This window comes from Crocuta crocuta, unplaced genomic scaffold (assembly GCF_008692635.1).
Source record: "Crocuta crocuta isolate KB4526 unplaced genomic scaffold, BGI_CrCroc_1.0 scaffold28, whole genome shotgun sequence".
Taxonomy (NCBI): domain Eukaryota; kingdom Metazoa; phylum Chordata; class Mammalia; order Carnivora; family Hyaenidae; genus Crocuta; species Crocuta crocuta.
Genome location: NW_027533256.1, coordinates 8,057,759 through 8,071,838, shown reverse-complemented (window position 1 = coordinate 8,071,838; position 14,080 = coordinate 8,057,759). Strand labels below are relative to the sequence as shown.

The window sequence follows — 14,080 nt, the reverse complement described above, 5'->3', positions numbered from 1 at the left end:
ATCCTGAGCACAGAAACTGCACCACAACACCAGTCTTTCTCTCTTAACTGTGCAAATACTTAAAATCAAATTCAGTGCTCATTCTGTAGCTCTTTCTAGGTGGCTCATTAGACTTCTCTTGACTTTGTATCATAAGCTGCTTTCAGTGTTCTTGGACATAACCAGGCTATTGAAATGCAAAACATGTGGACATTTCAATTTCTAGCACTTTTTTTCTTTAAGCCTGCCAGAAGGGTATTCTAATACATCCCCTTCTTTCTCACCCCCACCCCCTCAGGTATCCGTTACAGCACTGATGTGAGTGTAGATGAAGTGAAAGCCCTGGCTTCTCTGATGACCTACAAGTGTGCTGTGGTTGGTAAGTGATCTCCTTTGTTGCTAACTCATGGCGCTTGGGTGAAATATGTTTACATACAAGGTTACTGTTAGGATGTTATTCAAGGTGCACGGGTTAATGCCCACACCATTTTTCAATTAGCCTTAATTAAATGTTAGTCTTTTTTTAATGAAGAACTTGTAGGAACTAGTTGGATTTTCTCTAAGTGTAGATCTTTATTTTAAATCTCTTTCTGTACCCTGTAAGTAAGACCAAATCATAATAGAAGGAAAACAAATATTTTTTTCTTTTGGAATTAAAACACACTGATTAAATTTGCCTTGTAACTTGCCTAGCCTTATGATTTCTGTTCCACTAGAGTTTCAAATAAAGTACGTTTTAGAAGAGGTCGATGTGGGTTTATTTCTTGAATTTTCTGAAATTAAAGCTGAAAGTGCCATATTTATATTATTGTAATATCGCACAGTGCTTTCTGCATCTTTAATTTTTTTATTCTTTGTATGGAATAACAACTTGCAGCCTTCTCTTTCAGATGTGCCATTTGGGGGTGCCAAGGCTGGTGTTAAGATCAACCCCAAGAACTATACTGTAAGTAACAATGACATTTGTGCACATGGTACTCACAGAGGACTTCCAATTACTGGGCTTCTCTGTGTCCTCCATAAAAAACAAGTAAAGAATTAACGCATTGAGTGTTGTGTCATAAGAAGGTCACCTGCTTAACATCAATGTCCTTTTTCATTTTCTCACTTAGTTAAGAGGTAATTGATACCTTCATATTTTTAGGCCTTTTCATCCATGTTATATGTCCTATAATATAAATACAATATGCTCTGTATAACTATAGTATATATTACTATGAGATTTTTGTGTTGGGTGTCAAGGTGTAGTGACATATCTTAATTCAGTAAAAATCTTATTGTTTATCCTGTCAGTTCCAAGTTAATTTAAGCTATTACTATACTTTATGGCACCAAAGTAACATCTGTTACAAACATAACATATATGACTTCATTCTTTTTAAGAGTAACCATTTAAATGAAAATATACCATAGGGATTGCTCATAGGGTCCTATTTTAATACAAAGAGAACGTGAACTGGGTTTTGAGCCCTAATTCTGCTGTCTGTTGTATATATGACCTAATTTGTGATCTTTAAAACGGAAATGCTTGCTTTATGAGTCTTGAGGATTACACAAGAAGATGTGTGAAAATGTCCTACAAATAGAAAATATAATACACCTATTATTTCTTTCCACCAGTGGTTTTCTGTCAAAAACATTTGTTTCATTGTTAAAACAACAATGAAATGAAATGAATGAAAACAAAACGTTTTCATGTTTTTCCTTTATAGGATAATGAATTGGAAAAGATCACAAGGAGGTTTACGATGGAGCTGGCAAAGAAGGGCTTTATTGGTATGTATTAATTACCATGTAGGTTTCTGCACAGACTAGGAACATCTAAAAAGTAAGGTTCTTAAGTCAAACTCCAGCTTTTACCTGTATGTACATGGGTAGAACTACCCTTTTACTTTGAAAAGCTGGGTTCTATGACAAATATGGTGGACGTGCGGGCCCTCTTTTAGATACATCTCTAATAGCAAAGTTCAGGTTCTCACTATGCAGTGTGGACACCAGACGGATCGCATCCACTTCTTATACAGTGTCTGTTGTAATTTCCAGAAAGATCATTTTTTTAATATGTAGAAATCGCTTTCACAGTAGTGATCCTGTTCTGAAAGCAGAGAAATCTGGTACCTTTGGAATTGGAGGCTCAGTGCAGTGGGCACAGGCTGGGAGGTGAGGGGTTCACACTGATGGCTCATGCTGCTTTCACTGGTTTGGGGTTGCTGGGGCTCCTAAGGTTTGTTACCAGGCCCTTTTGTCAAACAGTAGATTTCTGATGGTGCCGATCTCCATTGCCTTGATGTTTTTGTATCATACTCTCATCTGTCTCATGTGTTCTTTTGTATGAGATGTGAGTATTCTTTGCTGTGATGTGTAAATATTCATTTAATCTTTAATTTTCAAGCAACTTAAGTCTCTGTATTTCTCTTGTTGATCTAGAGGGATTCTAATTTGTTTAAATAAAAAAATGATTTAGTAGAACGTTTGCCCTTGTAACATAAAGAAGACTGACTAAAATAAGAAAGAAAACCTACTTTTTCTATTTTCCAGCCCCTCTGTTTTTCTTCCCCAATATTCTCCCCACTGTTGATAAAGTCCTATGAACTTAAGATATCTTTATTTTTTAATTTGCCCTCTTTTTTAGGAAAGAAAAGGACATGAAATAAACTAGTATAGAAATTTAACAGTATAAATTTACCAGATTCAGCCTGTCTTTCATCATTTAAAAGGCATGGTAGGGGGGGTGCCTGTTTGGCTCAGTTGGTAGGGCGTCCAACTTCAGCTCAGGTCATGATCTCACAGTTTGTGGGTTCGAGCCCGTGTGCTGACTACTCAGAGCCTGGAGCCTGCTTCGGATTCTTTGTCTCCCTCTCTTTCTCCACCTCCCTTCTCACTGGCTCTCTCTCTCTCAAAAATGAATAAACATTAAAAAAAATTTTTTTAATAAATAAGGCACATGGATTCTTGACACACCTCCTCCTCAGCACTGCTGTGAGCTCATGCTGTCACTGTACCGGCGAGGCACTGGGTACCTGGAGTTAACTGCCTCCTTTACGGAAATGCCCACTAATTCTGAGATTTGGGAAACTGCTGTCATGTTCAGTCTATTGACAGCCTTCATAATTTTTACATCGTATTTCGTCTTAGCTTAAATCACAAACATATTTAATCGTCTTGTAGTTTCAGACTTTATTCAGTTTTATTTATTGCCCTTAATCTAGAGTATAACCAGCTAATTTTCTCTACATTTATATTGTCAAGTACCTTATAATTCCAAAGGTTAATTTGACTTCTTGGTTTAAGTATAGAGGCCTCATGGACTCACAGTGCAGCTAACCTGATTGTAGCATGTTGAGAGAGGCAGAGGAGTTCTTTCTCTTCCTCCAGGACACAGAACTGGTTCTGAGCAAACCTCTGGAACTTGTGTCATCTCTCCATTCTTCTCCAACTTCTCTTTCCACAGAGTTTGAGAGCGAGTTAGAGCTGGCTGTGAGTCCTGGCCCTGTCTCATTGTGTGCGTTTAGGATTAGCTTTTCAGTGTCTGCAGAAACAATCAGCTCAGGTTTTCATAGGGACATTGCTGTCCTCACCATGGTGAGTGCCCCAGTCCATGAGCACTGGCTGGCTGTCCATGGATTCGGACCTCCTTTAAGGTCTTTCAGTAGTAGTGTGTAGTCTTCGGTGCACACATTTACACTTCTGTCACATCCATTCATAAGTAGCGTGTGAGCGCCTATGCGTGTGGTTCTAAGGGATGTTGGTCTGTAGTATTTTCTTGTGAGGTCTATGATATTAGGATAATACTGGTCTCATAGAATGAATTAAGAAGTGTTCTCTCCTCTTGTGTCTTTTGTTGTTTTTTTTAAGTTTGTGGAAGGTGGGTGCTAATTCCTCTGTGTGAGGTTAGGTACCACCTTTGTAAACTGCAAAGTTGCCTTGCAATAACCTGATGTCTCCTCCTTTTATTCCCCTAGTGCATCATGCACCAAAATTGCCCTTTCAGCTCTCCCCGTGCTCATGGTCTGTTAAAGCAGTGCGCTCCCCAGCCAGTTTTTCCCCTTCTTTATGCTCTTACGGGATTGAGTGATGCCATTTTAGCTTTTCTGAGGGTAGTCACATGTTTTACAAGGTATAGACTCTCAGACCTGTTCTCTAAGGTATTTGAGAATTTTTCTGCAATTCAGGAACTATTCACGTATGATCTGAGTGTCGGTATCGATTGATTTTTGTGTGGAACAGAAAACTCGTAAGCCTTGATAATATTTTGTGACTTTGCCATTGGGTAGAGAGAGCTGTCTCACCTTAAGCTGTCTAGATGAATTGAGGTGTTTTTTTTTGTTTTTTTTTTTTTTTAAATTTTTTTAATGTTTTTTATTTATTTCTAGGAGAGAGAGAGAGAGACAGCGTGAGCAGGGGAGGGTCAGAGAGAGAGGGAATCACAGACCGAAACAGGCTCTAGGCTCTGAGCTGGCAGTCAGCACAGAGCCCGACGCGGGGCTCGAACCCACGAACCGCGAGATCATGACCTAAGCGAAAGTCGGACGCTCAACCGACTAAGCCACCCAGGCGCCCCTGAATTGAGGTTTTTAAGAAGCAATTTGTCATGGTACATTTCTGATTTACAAACTATATTCTTCAGACTTGTTCCTTGCCAATAACCCTTCCCCAATTAGAATTGTTATTTGAGGAAGCAAGGTCACTTGACCCTTGATATTGCTAAAATACTTTTGTAGATAACGACCAGCAGGATTCAGGAGCAATTTGTCATTTATACCTTGGGAGAAAAGCAATATGAAACAGATCTTTACGGACATCCTGGAAGTATGTCACTCTAAAGGAATAGACATTATGAGCAAATGGGGATGGTAGAGCCCTTCTGTCAGAGGTTGAGGCTAGGATGCAGCATTAATCCTTCCAAGCAGGAGTTATATTGAGGGAGAGTGAGTCTGGGGAAGTCAGACTTCATGAGGTTTAGAAGCTGCCTAAAAGGAAGGGTACTCAGACACAGGAAGGTGACAGATTGGTGGGAGGAGGGGCAGGACTGTAAAAAGCAAGCCTCGCCCACTTCAAAGTTGTCTTATGCCATCTGGTGTCCATTGCATCACAGCTTGTGCAGAGAAACGCATCACCTAGGACCCGGGCCCCTGAAATGTAGGAAGATATTAAAACGTAACCTTGTTCTGTTGGCTAAAAAGTAAAAAATATAGAACTCAGGTACAGCCCTTAGAAAGAACTTTAAAGTTGTGTTTTCCTTTTTAGGAAGGTAATGAGTTTGTATGATACAATTGACACAGTATAGAAAGTTCTGAACAAGGCCAAAATGGAAACATAGTGAGCAAGTGTGAGCATGTCCTTCAAGAGTTCTGCACACAGACTGTGTATACACATGGAAGTAGGTGCCTAGATAGTACACGGATCTACTAGAGAAAGAATTTTATTTAAATAGGAACATACTCTACATGCTGTGTAATACCTACTTTTTTCCACGCCTATGTACTGGTGAATAAATACACTGTATTTATTTAACTAACCCACTAGACAATAAGGTTGTTTTGATTCTTACTATTTTGATAGACCTATTTCTGTATATTCCTACCTTGACAGATTTGAGTGGGCATTATTTAACACACTTTTATCTGAGATCTCAGTGTGGCCATCAGTGTTAGTGCCGTCACTAGACTTTTTGTTGTTGTGATTGCTGCTGCCTGTGTGCTAACTTATTATCCTCAAACTTTTTCATTTGCTGTGATCTGAGAAATTGAAGGCTAAGGTTTGAAATCATGTACACTGAGTAAGCTTTGAATAACATGTCAAAGCACTGGTGTGAGAGTATTATGGGACTTAACACAATTGCTTCAGCAATATGTCTTTTTTTTTTTTCCTTTTCCTACTTGGTGGGGAGGGCTAACCCCCTTCCAGTAAATGGTACGTTTCTGTGCTGTCTCAGACACATACACTCCCTAACCACAACCTCTCAGACACATACACTCCCTAACCAGCCATCCTTCTGTAGAGCAAGATGGTACTATTTTCTCTAACTGCAGTTCAAGGAACTGACGTCAAGAAAGGTACACTGATTTGCTTATGCTCATGTATTCAGAAGTTCAGTTGAGTGGCTCACATCTGTCATGCAGAGCTAATCTCCAAACATAGAGCAAGGAAACGCCAGAGGGAGAAACTACTACGTAACAGTGTATGTGTGTATAATTGTGTGGTAAAACATTTAGTAAGTAGTTCTATGGCTTTAATTAGTTACACAGATGAAATCTAAAGTTTTCTAACAGCAATAGATTTGTTATTTTAGGAAATTACAAGAATCTATGTGTTTGAGATGAGTTTATCTTAAAAGCTGGTGCACTGCCCTTTCTTTGTGCCCCCAGGTCCTGGCATTGATGTGCCTGCCCCAGACATGAGCACGGGCGAGCGGGAGATGTCGTGGATTGCTGACACCTACGCCAGCACCATAGGGCACTATGTAAGTACCCACCGGAAGCCCTGAGGGCCTCATTTGCTATCTATGAGAAATAGCAATTAAGCTAATTTTACGTGGAAGGTGAGAATTCTCTGGGTTTTCCTCCTCCCCTTTAATCATATCTTGATTGACATATTTTACTTCCCTGTCTCCAGTCATAAATCATAAATGTAGTGAACATGAACGGAGCTTTCATTTATATGCCTTCCCATCCTGAAAGCTGGGATGGGACCTCAAAAACGGATCACCTGCTAGGCAGGCCAGGACATGCTGCAAGACACTAGAAGGGAAGTCCAGAAGCAGATAAGGTATGGAGATAGTGTAATAGAGAGATGGAGTTACATCTCTGAAAGAAGGCTTCCTGGATGAGGTATAGGTAGAATTTAAGCACGGAGGTTTCGGGGACAGGAGGAGAAACAGTAGAGCTCAGACTGTCAGGAGATGAGGCATATTAGAAGGGTCTTAGAAGAGCGAAAAAATACATGTACTAGGACAAAAATATTCAAGTCCTAGTGTTTTGTTTGCCAGTGAGAGGGGAGCCTCCGATGCTGACCCTGTCTTAGGGACGAGAGGGCTGGTGGTGCTGGGCCACCTGAGCCCAGGGGCCCTGGGGGCTGGGGAGAAGCCGTGGTGCATGACAGAGATAGGCTCCACAGGGCTGCAGTGGATGTGTGTCATCAAGGAAAGGAGACCTGGGAAGACTTGAGTCCAGGGCACTGAGCAGTAGTACCGCTAATACAGAACACAAGAAGGAAAGCTAACTTTCTGCTCTTCAAGGGGTTGGAACCTTGAAAAACATTTAAGGAGCAGAAATTGAAAGGGAGTTGAAAAGACGTTTCGTTAAAAATGTATATAGGGAGGGGCGCCTGGGTGGCTTAGTCGGTTAAGCGTCCGACTTTCGCNGTATATAGGGAGTACCTCTGCCAAGCAAGCAGGGTACTCAGTACAAATAGGGTAAATGAGCAGGGAAAGTTGTCATGCTGTGAAAAGGTGTAACGGGGCTGGGCCGTGCCTTTGCAGGTGATATCAGAAAAGGCCACCTCGAAGGAGTAAGCTTCTATTCTGTACTCTGAACGTTGAATAGGATCCACTGGGGAATGGGCGTGGGTGCAAGTGTGGGAGGCAGAAGGAACCAGTGGGTACAGTTCTGGAGTGCAGAAGAGGAGAACCTGAGATGGAGGGAAGACGTGGTAGCCAGAGGGGAAAGCGAGAGAGTGGGGCCTAAGAGAGGCCAGTTACAGGAGGGTCAGACCAAATCATCACCCTGTGAGTGACAGCAGAGACTCTGGTCTCTGTCCTAAAGCCAGAAGGAAGCTGGGGAGTGCCAACTATAAGCAGGTATGAGGCATTTTGAGTGTTGCTCTGTGTGCAGCAGAGAATGGGACCGTTGGGTGCAGGAAACCATCCAGGAGAGAGGGGATACTGGCCTGCCCTGGAGCTGAGGAGAAATGGATGGGTTGAAGAGGGATTTAGAGGGAAAGCGGTCAGTTGTAGAATATTGAGACTCACTAAGAGTTCCATGTCGTGATGTTGAGGGGACGGTTTCTGGGAAGAGACCAGTTCAGCAACTAGATCGTTCGTGGGACAGAGATTGGAGCCAGACTGAAAGGGGTTGTTGAGGGAGGGAAGTAGGGCATGAAGAGTAGCCCTCCCTGAGAAAAATGGCACTGGACAGCAGAGAGAAAACTTGAAAGGTGGCTGTTGCCCAGAGAGAAAGGTTTTTGTTGTTTTTGTTGGCTAGTTGACTGGCTGCGGCCCCAGATTCCTCTATGTGAGAGACGATGCGAGAAAGGTGTAGACAGTAGAGGTAGCAGTCTTCCAAGGGAATAAAGGCCTCAGGAATTTTCCTTTTAAGGGCCCTTGTGAAAAGATGAGTCTCAGAGAAGAGAAATAACTCTCTCTAAGAAGAAGGAAGGGGGCTGTAGCGCGCAGTGGAGGAATCCAGACCCCAGACTGATGTCTGAATTCCTGAGGGGGTGCAGTACGCGTGGGAGCGTGGGCAGGCAGCCTGGCTTCTCAGGCTCCCTCACACCCCAGCTCTGTGACCCGTGCTGGGTACCTAACGCTCTCTGTGCCTCCATCTCCTCATGCGCAAGAGGACAATAGTGATTAGCACCAGTGGGAATTAGATGACTAGTAATATAAGGCCCTTAGAACAGCACCCACTCCTTGTTAAAACACATTATTACATGAGGTGAATGCATAAATCCCTGAAATAATCAACAGGAGTGGTCTGAGATGCTTCAGAGAATTTTGCTTTTAACTGCTGCTCCCTAAAATGATGCCTTCTTGCCTTTTGATGTTAAATGAGCTCTGGGTATGGTTCTTTTTAAGCTAGACACTAGCCTAGAGTGCAGGGTAGTGGGCCGTGGACCAGTGGCTCATTCCCAGTGGTGACAACAAAGGAAAGTTTTGTGAGGCACTGCCAGTAAACCCTGGCAAAAGACTTCCTTCTTAGAGTGACACCAAAATCAGGGCCTAAAAGTAAGGAGGCTACAGTTTTTCCTATTTCCAGATGTAAACCTGAACACGCTGCAGCTTGTGTCTAATCCTGCCCCGAGGCGCAGCCCTGGGAGGAAGGGGGTGTTGTCCATGGGCTCCGGGGACAATCAGGTGTGCTAGGGGGTTGGGGGAACTGGCGCCTGGCGTGACCTCAGACAGGACTGTGGCTCCAGCATTTGCATTTGCACTGTTTAAAAGCATTTGGCACTAGGTTTGCAATTCTGTGTTCACAAGTGTTAATTATTCATGAAGGGAAACTGTGGGAAAACTACTAATTTCTGTAAATCACTTTACTAACTGCTTTCTCTTTTTTTTAGCTTTTCTTTTTGCTGGCAGTTATGCAGCTAATACAATTCTAAGTTGTCTCTGTAAAAATAGTTAAACACTACACATAAAATCCAGGTTACTTTTTAACTCAGCCGACTAGAACATCTATTGGAAAGTAGACAGTATGGTGTGAAGTGAGGCACTTCCTCTTGCTCTGGAGTGCCCCCCCAACCAAGTTTAGTAGGTAGCCCTACTGTCCATACTTTATCCACGAATATGAAATGCCTCCTTCATTTTAGGTTGATTTCCTGTATGTAATAGGTCCGTCTAGTTTCTCTTTCGATCTGTCTCTTCTGCACTGTTGTGGTTGATAGAGTTGATGGTGTATCTGATGGACCTTGGAAAGGAAGCTCTCCCAAGCCCCTTTCAGTTTTCTAAATATGGTTGTTTCTGAGCAAGAGTACATGGTCAATTCACAGGGTGCAGAAAGACGGGTGGTGAAAACAGAGCCTCTCCACCCCACTTCCCAGAGCGGGCTGCTGCTACCAGAGGCGCTCCCCTCGCACGTGGGCAGGAATGTCGCCATCTCACCCCTATGTACCTTTTTGCTTCCCTACCTCCAACGATCCCATCCTAAATACACAAAAAAATGTGACTTCCTAGAAGTAGAATCTTTGGATTAATGGGCATTTTTATTTTGGTAGATATTCCTGCAAACCCCTTAGTTATTTTGTCTTTTTTTTAATTTCTTGAATACTATTGTGAATCCACCCCTTTTTTAAGTGAACTTGAATATTATCTCTTAAAGTTCTTTTTTTTTTTTTTAGCGGCACCTGGGCTGCTCAGTCAGTTAAGCTTCCGACTTCGGCTCAGGTCATGATCTCACGGTTCGTGGGTTCAAGCCCTGCATCAGGCTCTGTGCTGATGGCTCAGAGCCTGGAACCTACTTCAGATTCTGTGCCTCCCCTGTCGGTGCTCACTCGCATGCTCTCGCTCTCTCTCTCTCTCTCTCTCTCTCTCCCCTCAGAAATAAACAAACATTAAAAAAAATAAAATTCTTTTTCTTTAGTTCCATTTTATTGAATTTCTACATTACTATTTTCGTGATACTATTATTTATACTTAATGATGTTGAGTTCCTAAAAACCTTGTTTATCCCGTTGGAAAATATAGTCTATCTTATTATATATTTTCTAAGAACAGAAATCTGAAAAAGTAAGGCTTCTCCCTATTGGTGAATGTGTACCATAAGCACACATATAGTCTTAATGAGCATATTAGTTAAGAATGTGAAGTTTTGGCTTTTTCTTGCAGGATATTAATGCCCATGCCTGCGTAACTGGTAAGCCCATCAGTCAGGGTGGAATCCACGGACGGATCTCCGCTACTGGCCGGGGAGTTTTCCATGGAATTGAAAACTTCATCAATGAAGCATCTTACATGAGTATTTTAGGAATGACACCAGGGTTTGGAGACAAAACTTTTGTTGTTCAGGTAAGGATGTTTGCTTTCTTAAAGAATAATTGATCTACATAAAGGAAGTTTTTCAATGTTCTTAGATTTGCAGTTTTTAAAATGTCATTGTTTTGAACCTTTTAAAGTTCTAGAGTAAATGTCTTCAAAGTAATACATGCTTTATTTTTTGAACCTTGGTACAATTCGTGTGACCAGAACCAATTTAAGTATCTTGCAGATACATATGAAACTATCACCAGCTTCTTTTGGTCAAAATTTAAATTGAAATTGTATCCAGAAGGGGAAGGGTTTGCACAATGATGCAGATTTCAACTTTGAGGAAGAATGGGCTTGCTATTTGGTTGTTTTACGGAGTGGAATCTAAATTAAGTTGAATGCAACTTTTTTTTTTTAATCCTATTTTAAAATAGAATAAAATTCATATTCCTCCCAGTGGGTGACTTTATGTTGTTAAAACCACAGGACATCTGGTCATCAGGGCCTGAGGATTTGGGTGCATTACTAACACCACTGCCAGTTCTTTCATAAGCCATAAGGCTACATGGAACTCAACTTTTTCAGGACCCATTATCCCAGATTAACGGGATTGGGTGGGTTCCATGTTCTTAAACAGAAATTTATTGCTAAAGAGAAGCCTTTTAGTATACTGCTTCTTATGGCAAGAGGATTCTGAGAATTCCTTTTAAACTAATAGAAGGGGTGCACTGGTCAGAATCGACTTTACTGTGTGTCCTAAGACTTGGTCTCTGTGTCACATGTAATCGTTCTTCACAGGGATTTGGGAATGTGGGCCTGCACTCTATGAGATATTTACATCGTTTGGGTGCTAAATGTGTTGGTGTTGGTGAATCTGATGGGAGTATATGGAATCCAGATGGTATTGACCCAAAAGAACTGGAGGACTTCAAATTGGTATGTCAATCCAATATCTCAACAGTCTGACTGCCCTAAATACTGTAAAGATGAAATAAGTCTTCTTAAAATCTATTTCCGTTCTTTACCTTTTAAAATGTAATCCAGAGAGCTCTTAATAGATGAGTCTTTACGTCATAGACCCTAAACACAAACATTTAAACAATGATGCAGCCATTAATTCTGATTTTTCAATCAATTTCAGCAACATGGATCAATTCTGGGCTTCCCCAAGGCAAAGCCCTATGAGGGGAGCATCTTGGAGGCTGACTGTGACATACTGATCCCTGCTGCCAGCGAGAAGCAGCTGACCAAGTCCAATGCACCCAGAGTCAAAGCCAAGGTGAGAGCATGATGGAACCTGGGCTTAGCCTTACCAGTGTAGAATGACCCTGAGGGTCATAGAAAAGCTCTTAATTGGCTTTCTTCCTTTCTTTTCTTTTCTTTTCTTTTCTTTTCTTTTCTTTTCTTTTCTTTTTTTCTTTTTACACCTTTATTGGGATATAATTCACATACCATACGATTCACCCAAGCATAAAAGTTCATGGCTTTTCGTATATTCAGAGTTGTGCGGGCATCCATCACCATGAGTTTCCTCTTAAACCAAACTTCCAAAAAGCAGTTAGGAAAATAGAAAGGTGAAAAATAGTTTTATACANGAGGCCGATAAGATCTTCCTGGAGAGGAACATTATGGTGATTCCAGTAAGTCATCTCTCTGTGTTTGCCAGGTTTTAAATGTACTTGAAATCCTGTCTTCTGCGAGCAGTCGCGGGGAGAAGAGGATCATCGTTTATTTCCCAAGCTATAGTGCATTCTTCATCTTCATTTTGCTCTTAAGGAAATAAAGTAGAAGCATGCTTAGTGTAAAAAGCCTGTCAGTTTTCACTTTGACCTGAACATTTCCTTCCAACTTCAGGCTCTTTCTTGAGTATGTATTTAGCCTTCTTAAGAATCCAGTCATAAGGGCGCCTTTGGCGGCTCAGTTAGTTAAGCATCCATCTCTTTATTTCAACTCAGGTCATGAGCTCGTGCGATCAAGCCTTGTGTCGGGCTTGTGCTGACAGTACAGACCTTGCTTGGATCTCTCTCTNCCCCTCCCCCTCTTCCTCTCCTTCTCTCTCTCTCCCTCTCCTCCCTCCCTCTCCCTCTCTCTTTCTTTCTCCCCCCACCCCCCTCACTCATGTGTGTACTCTTGCTCTCTCTTAAAATATATACATAAACTTTTAAAAATCCAATTATATAAATGTATATTGTGCTAGAAACACGAATTCTAACGTGAACAATGAGCTTTCCTGTAATTTCTAACCTTCTGCATTTCAAATATCCCTTGCTGCTTTACTCAGAAAGCTAATATGAAGAATGTGTGCTTAGGTTTTCAATGGGTAAACATGGGATTATTTGCAAGTGGAAGTTAGTGTGGACTCATGATGCATTTAAGACTTTTGCTGAAAGCACTTAAGAAGTTCAGTTTAGCTGAAACAGATTGCCCTTAGGTAGTAGGAGAAGGAATGCCGATCTGGTGAGGCGCCCTATGGACAATCTAGCAAGCAGTTTGGGCTAAAGACTTATTTGGTAAAGAGGAAGCTCTAACCAAAGCTGATCAAATGCTTGTTAGTTTATAAACAAAAAAGTTATTTTTTTTCAAAGTGGAAAAACTCAGTGGATTGGGAAGGACGTTTGTTAAATGTGAAATTCCTTTTTTTTTTTTTTTTTTTAATATTTATTTACTTTTGGGAGAGTGCAAGTCGAGGAGAGGCTGGGGGAAAAGGGAACAGAGGACCCGAACTGAGCTCTGCACTGACAAGCTGACAGCAGCAAGCCCAATTGCAGGGCTCAAATTCACAAACTTGTGAGATCATGACCTGAACCAAAGTCAGACACTCAACTGACTGAGCCATCCAGGTGCCCCTGAGTGTGGCATTCCTGATACAGTCTAAGATATTTTGGGGAAGTTTGACGCTTAATCAGCTTTGGTATTAAAATGGAGCTCTGATGTTCATTGAAAGCTTTTAGTAAAGCCATCATCTTCTCATTTCTTTGGTGTCTTCCCTGTCACATTTTTGTGTATAGGATCTCTACTTGAATGCTGGAGGAGTGACGGTATCCTACTTTGAGTGGCTGAAGAATCTAAATCATGTCAGCTATGGCCGTTTGACCTTCAAATATGAAAGGGATTCTAACTACCACTTGCTCAGTGAGTTCTGATGACCTGGTTCAAAAATAATCTTTGGGGCCAGCTCAAAGGCTGGAAGAAACTTACCCTTAAAAAGAACCATTTCCTTTTTGTAATCCTAAAGAATTTAATCTCAGAACAGAAAATCATATTCTTTCTCGTGAGTCTTAGGATCAAAACTGATTTAAAAAAAAACTGATATTCAGGTGTTTATTCTGTGATACAATGTCCCCATAACATCAGCTACAAGTTAGTAAATATAAAGAGTATGCTTTTAAGCCAGGAACTCCTATTGATACTCATCCATTC

General features: G+C 41.4%; 1 protein-coding gene across 1 annotated transcript in view; it reads left to right on the top strand.

Moving 5' to 3' along the window:
* The window catches only part of GLUD1 (glutamate dehydrogenase 1), a 40,664-nt gene that overhangs the window by 18,616 nt on the left and 7,968 nt on the right, over positions 1-14,080 (top strand). The window contains 9 exon segments of the mRNA XM_077746457.1: positions 278-358; positions 870-925; positions 1,692-1,755; positions 6,348-6,442; positions 10,523-10,702; positions 11,459-11,596; positions 11,802-11,977; positions 12,246-12,300; positions 13,669-13,792. Of these exon segments, the coding sequence (XP_077602583.1) occupies positions 278-358; positions 870-925; positions 1,692-1,755; positions 6,348-6,442; positions 10,523-10,702; positions 11,459-11,596; positions 11,802-11,977; positions 12,246-12,300; positions 13,669-13,792 (969 nt within the window).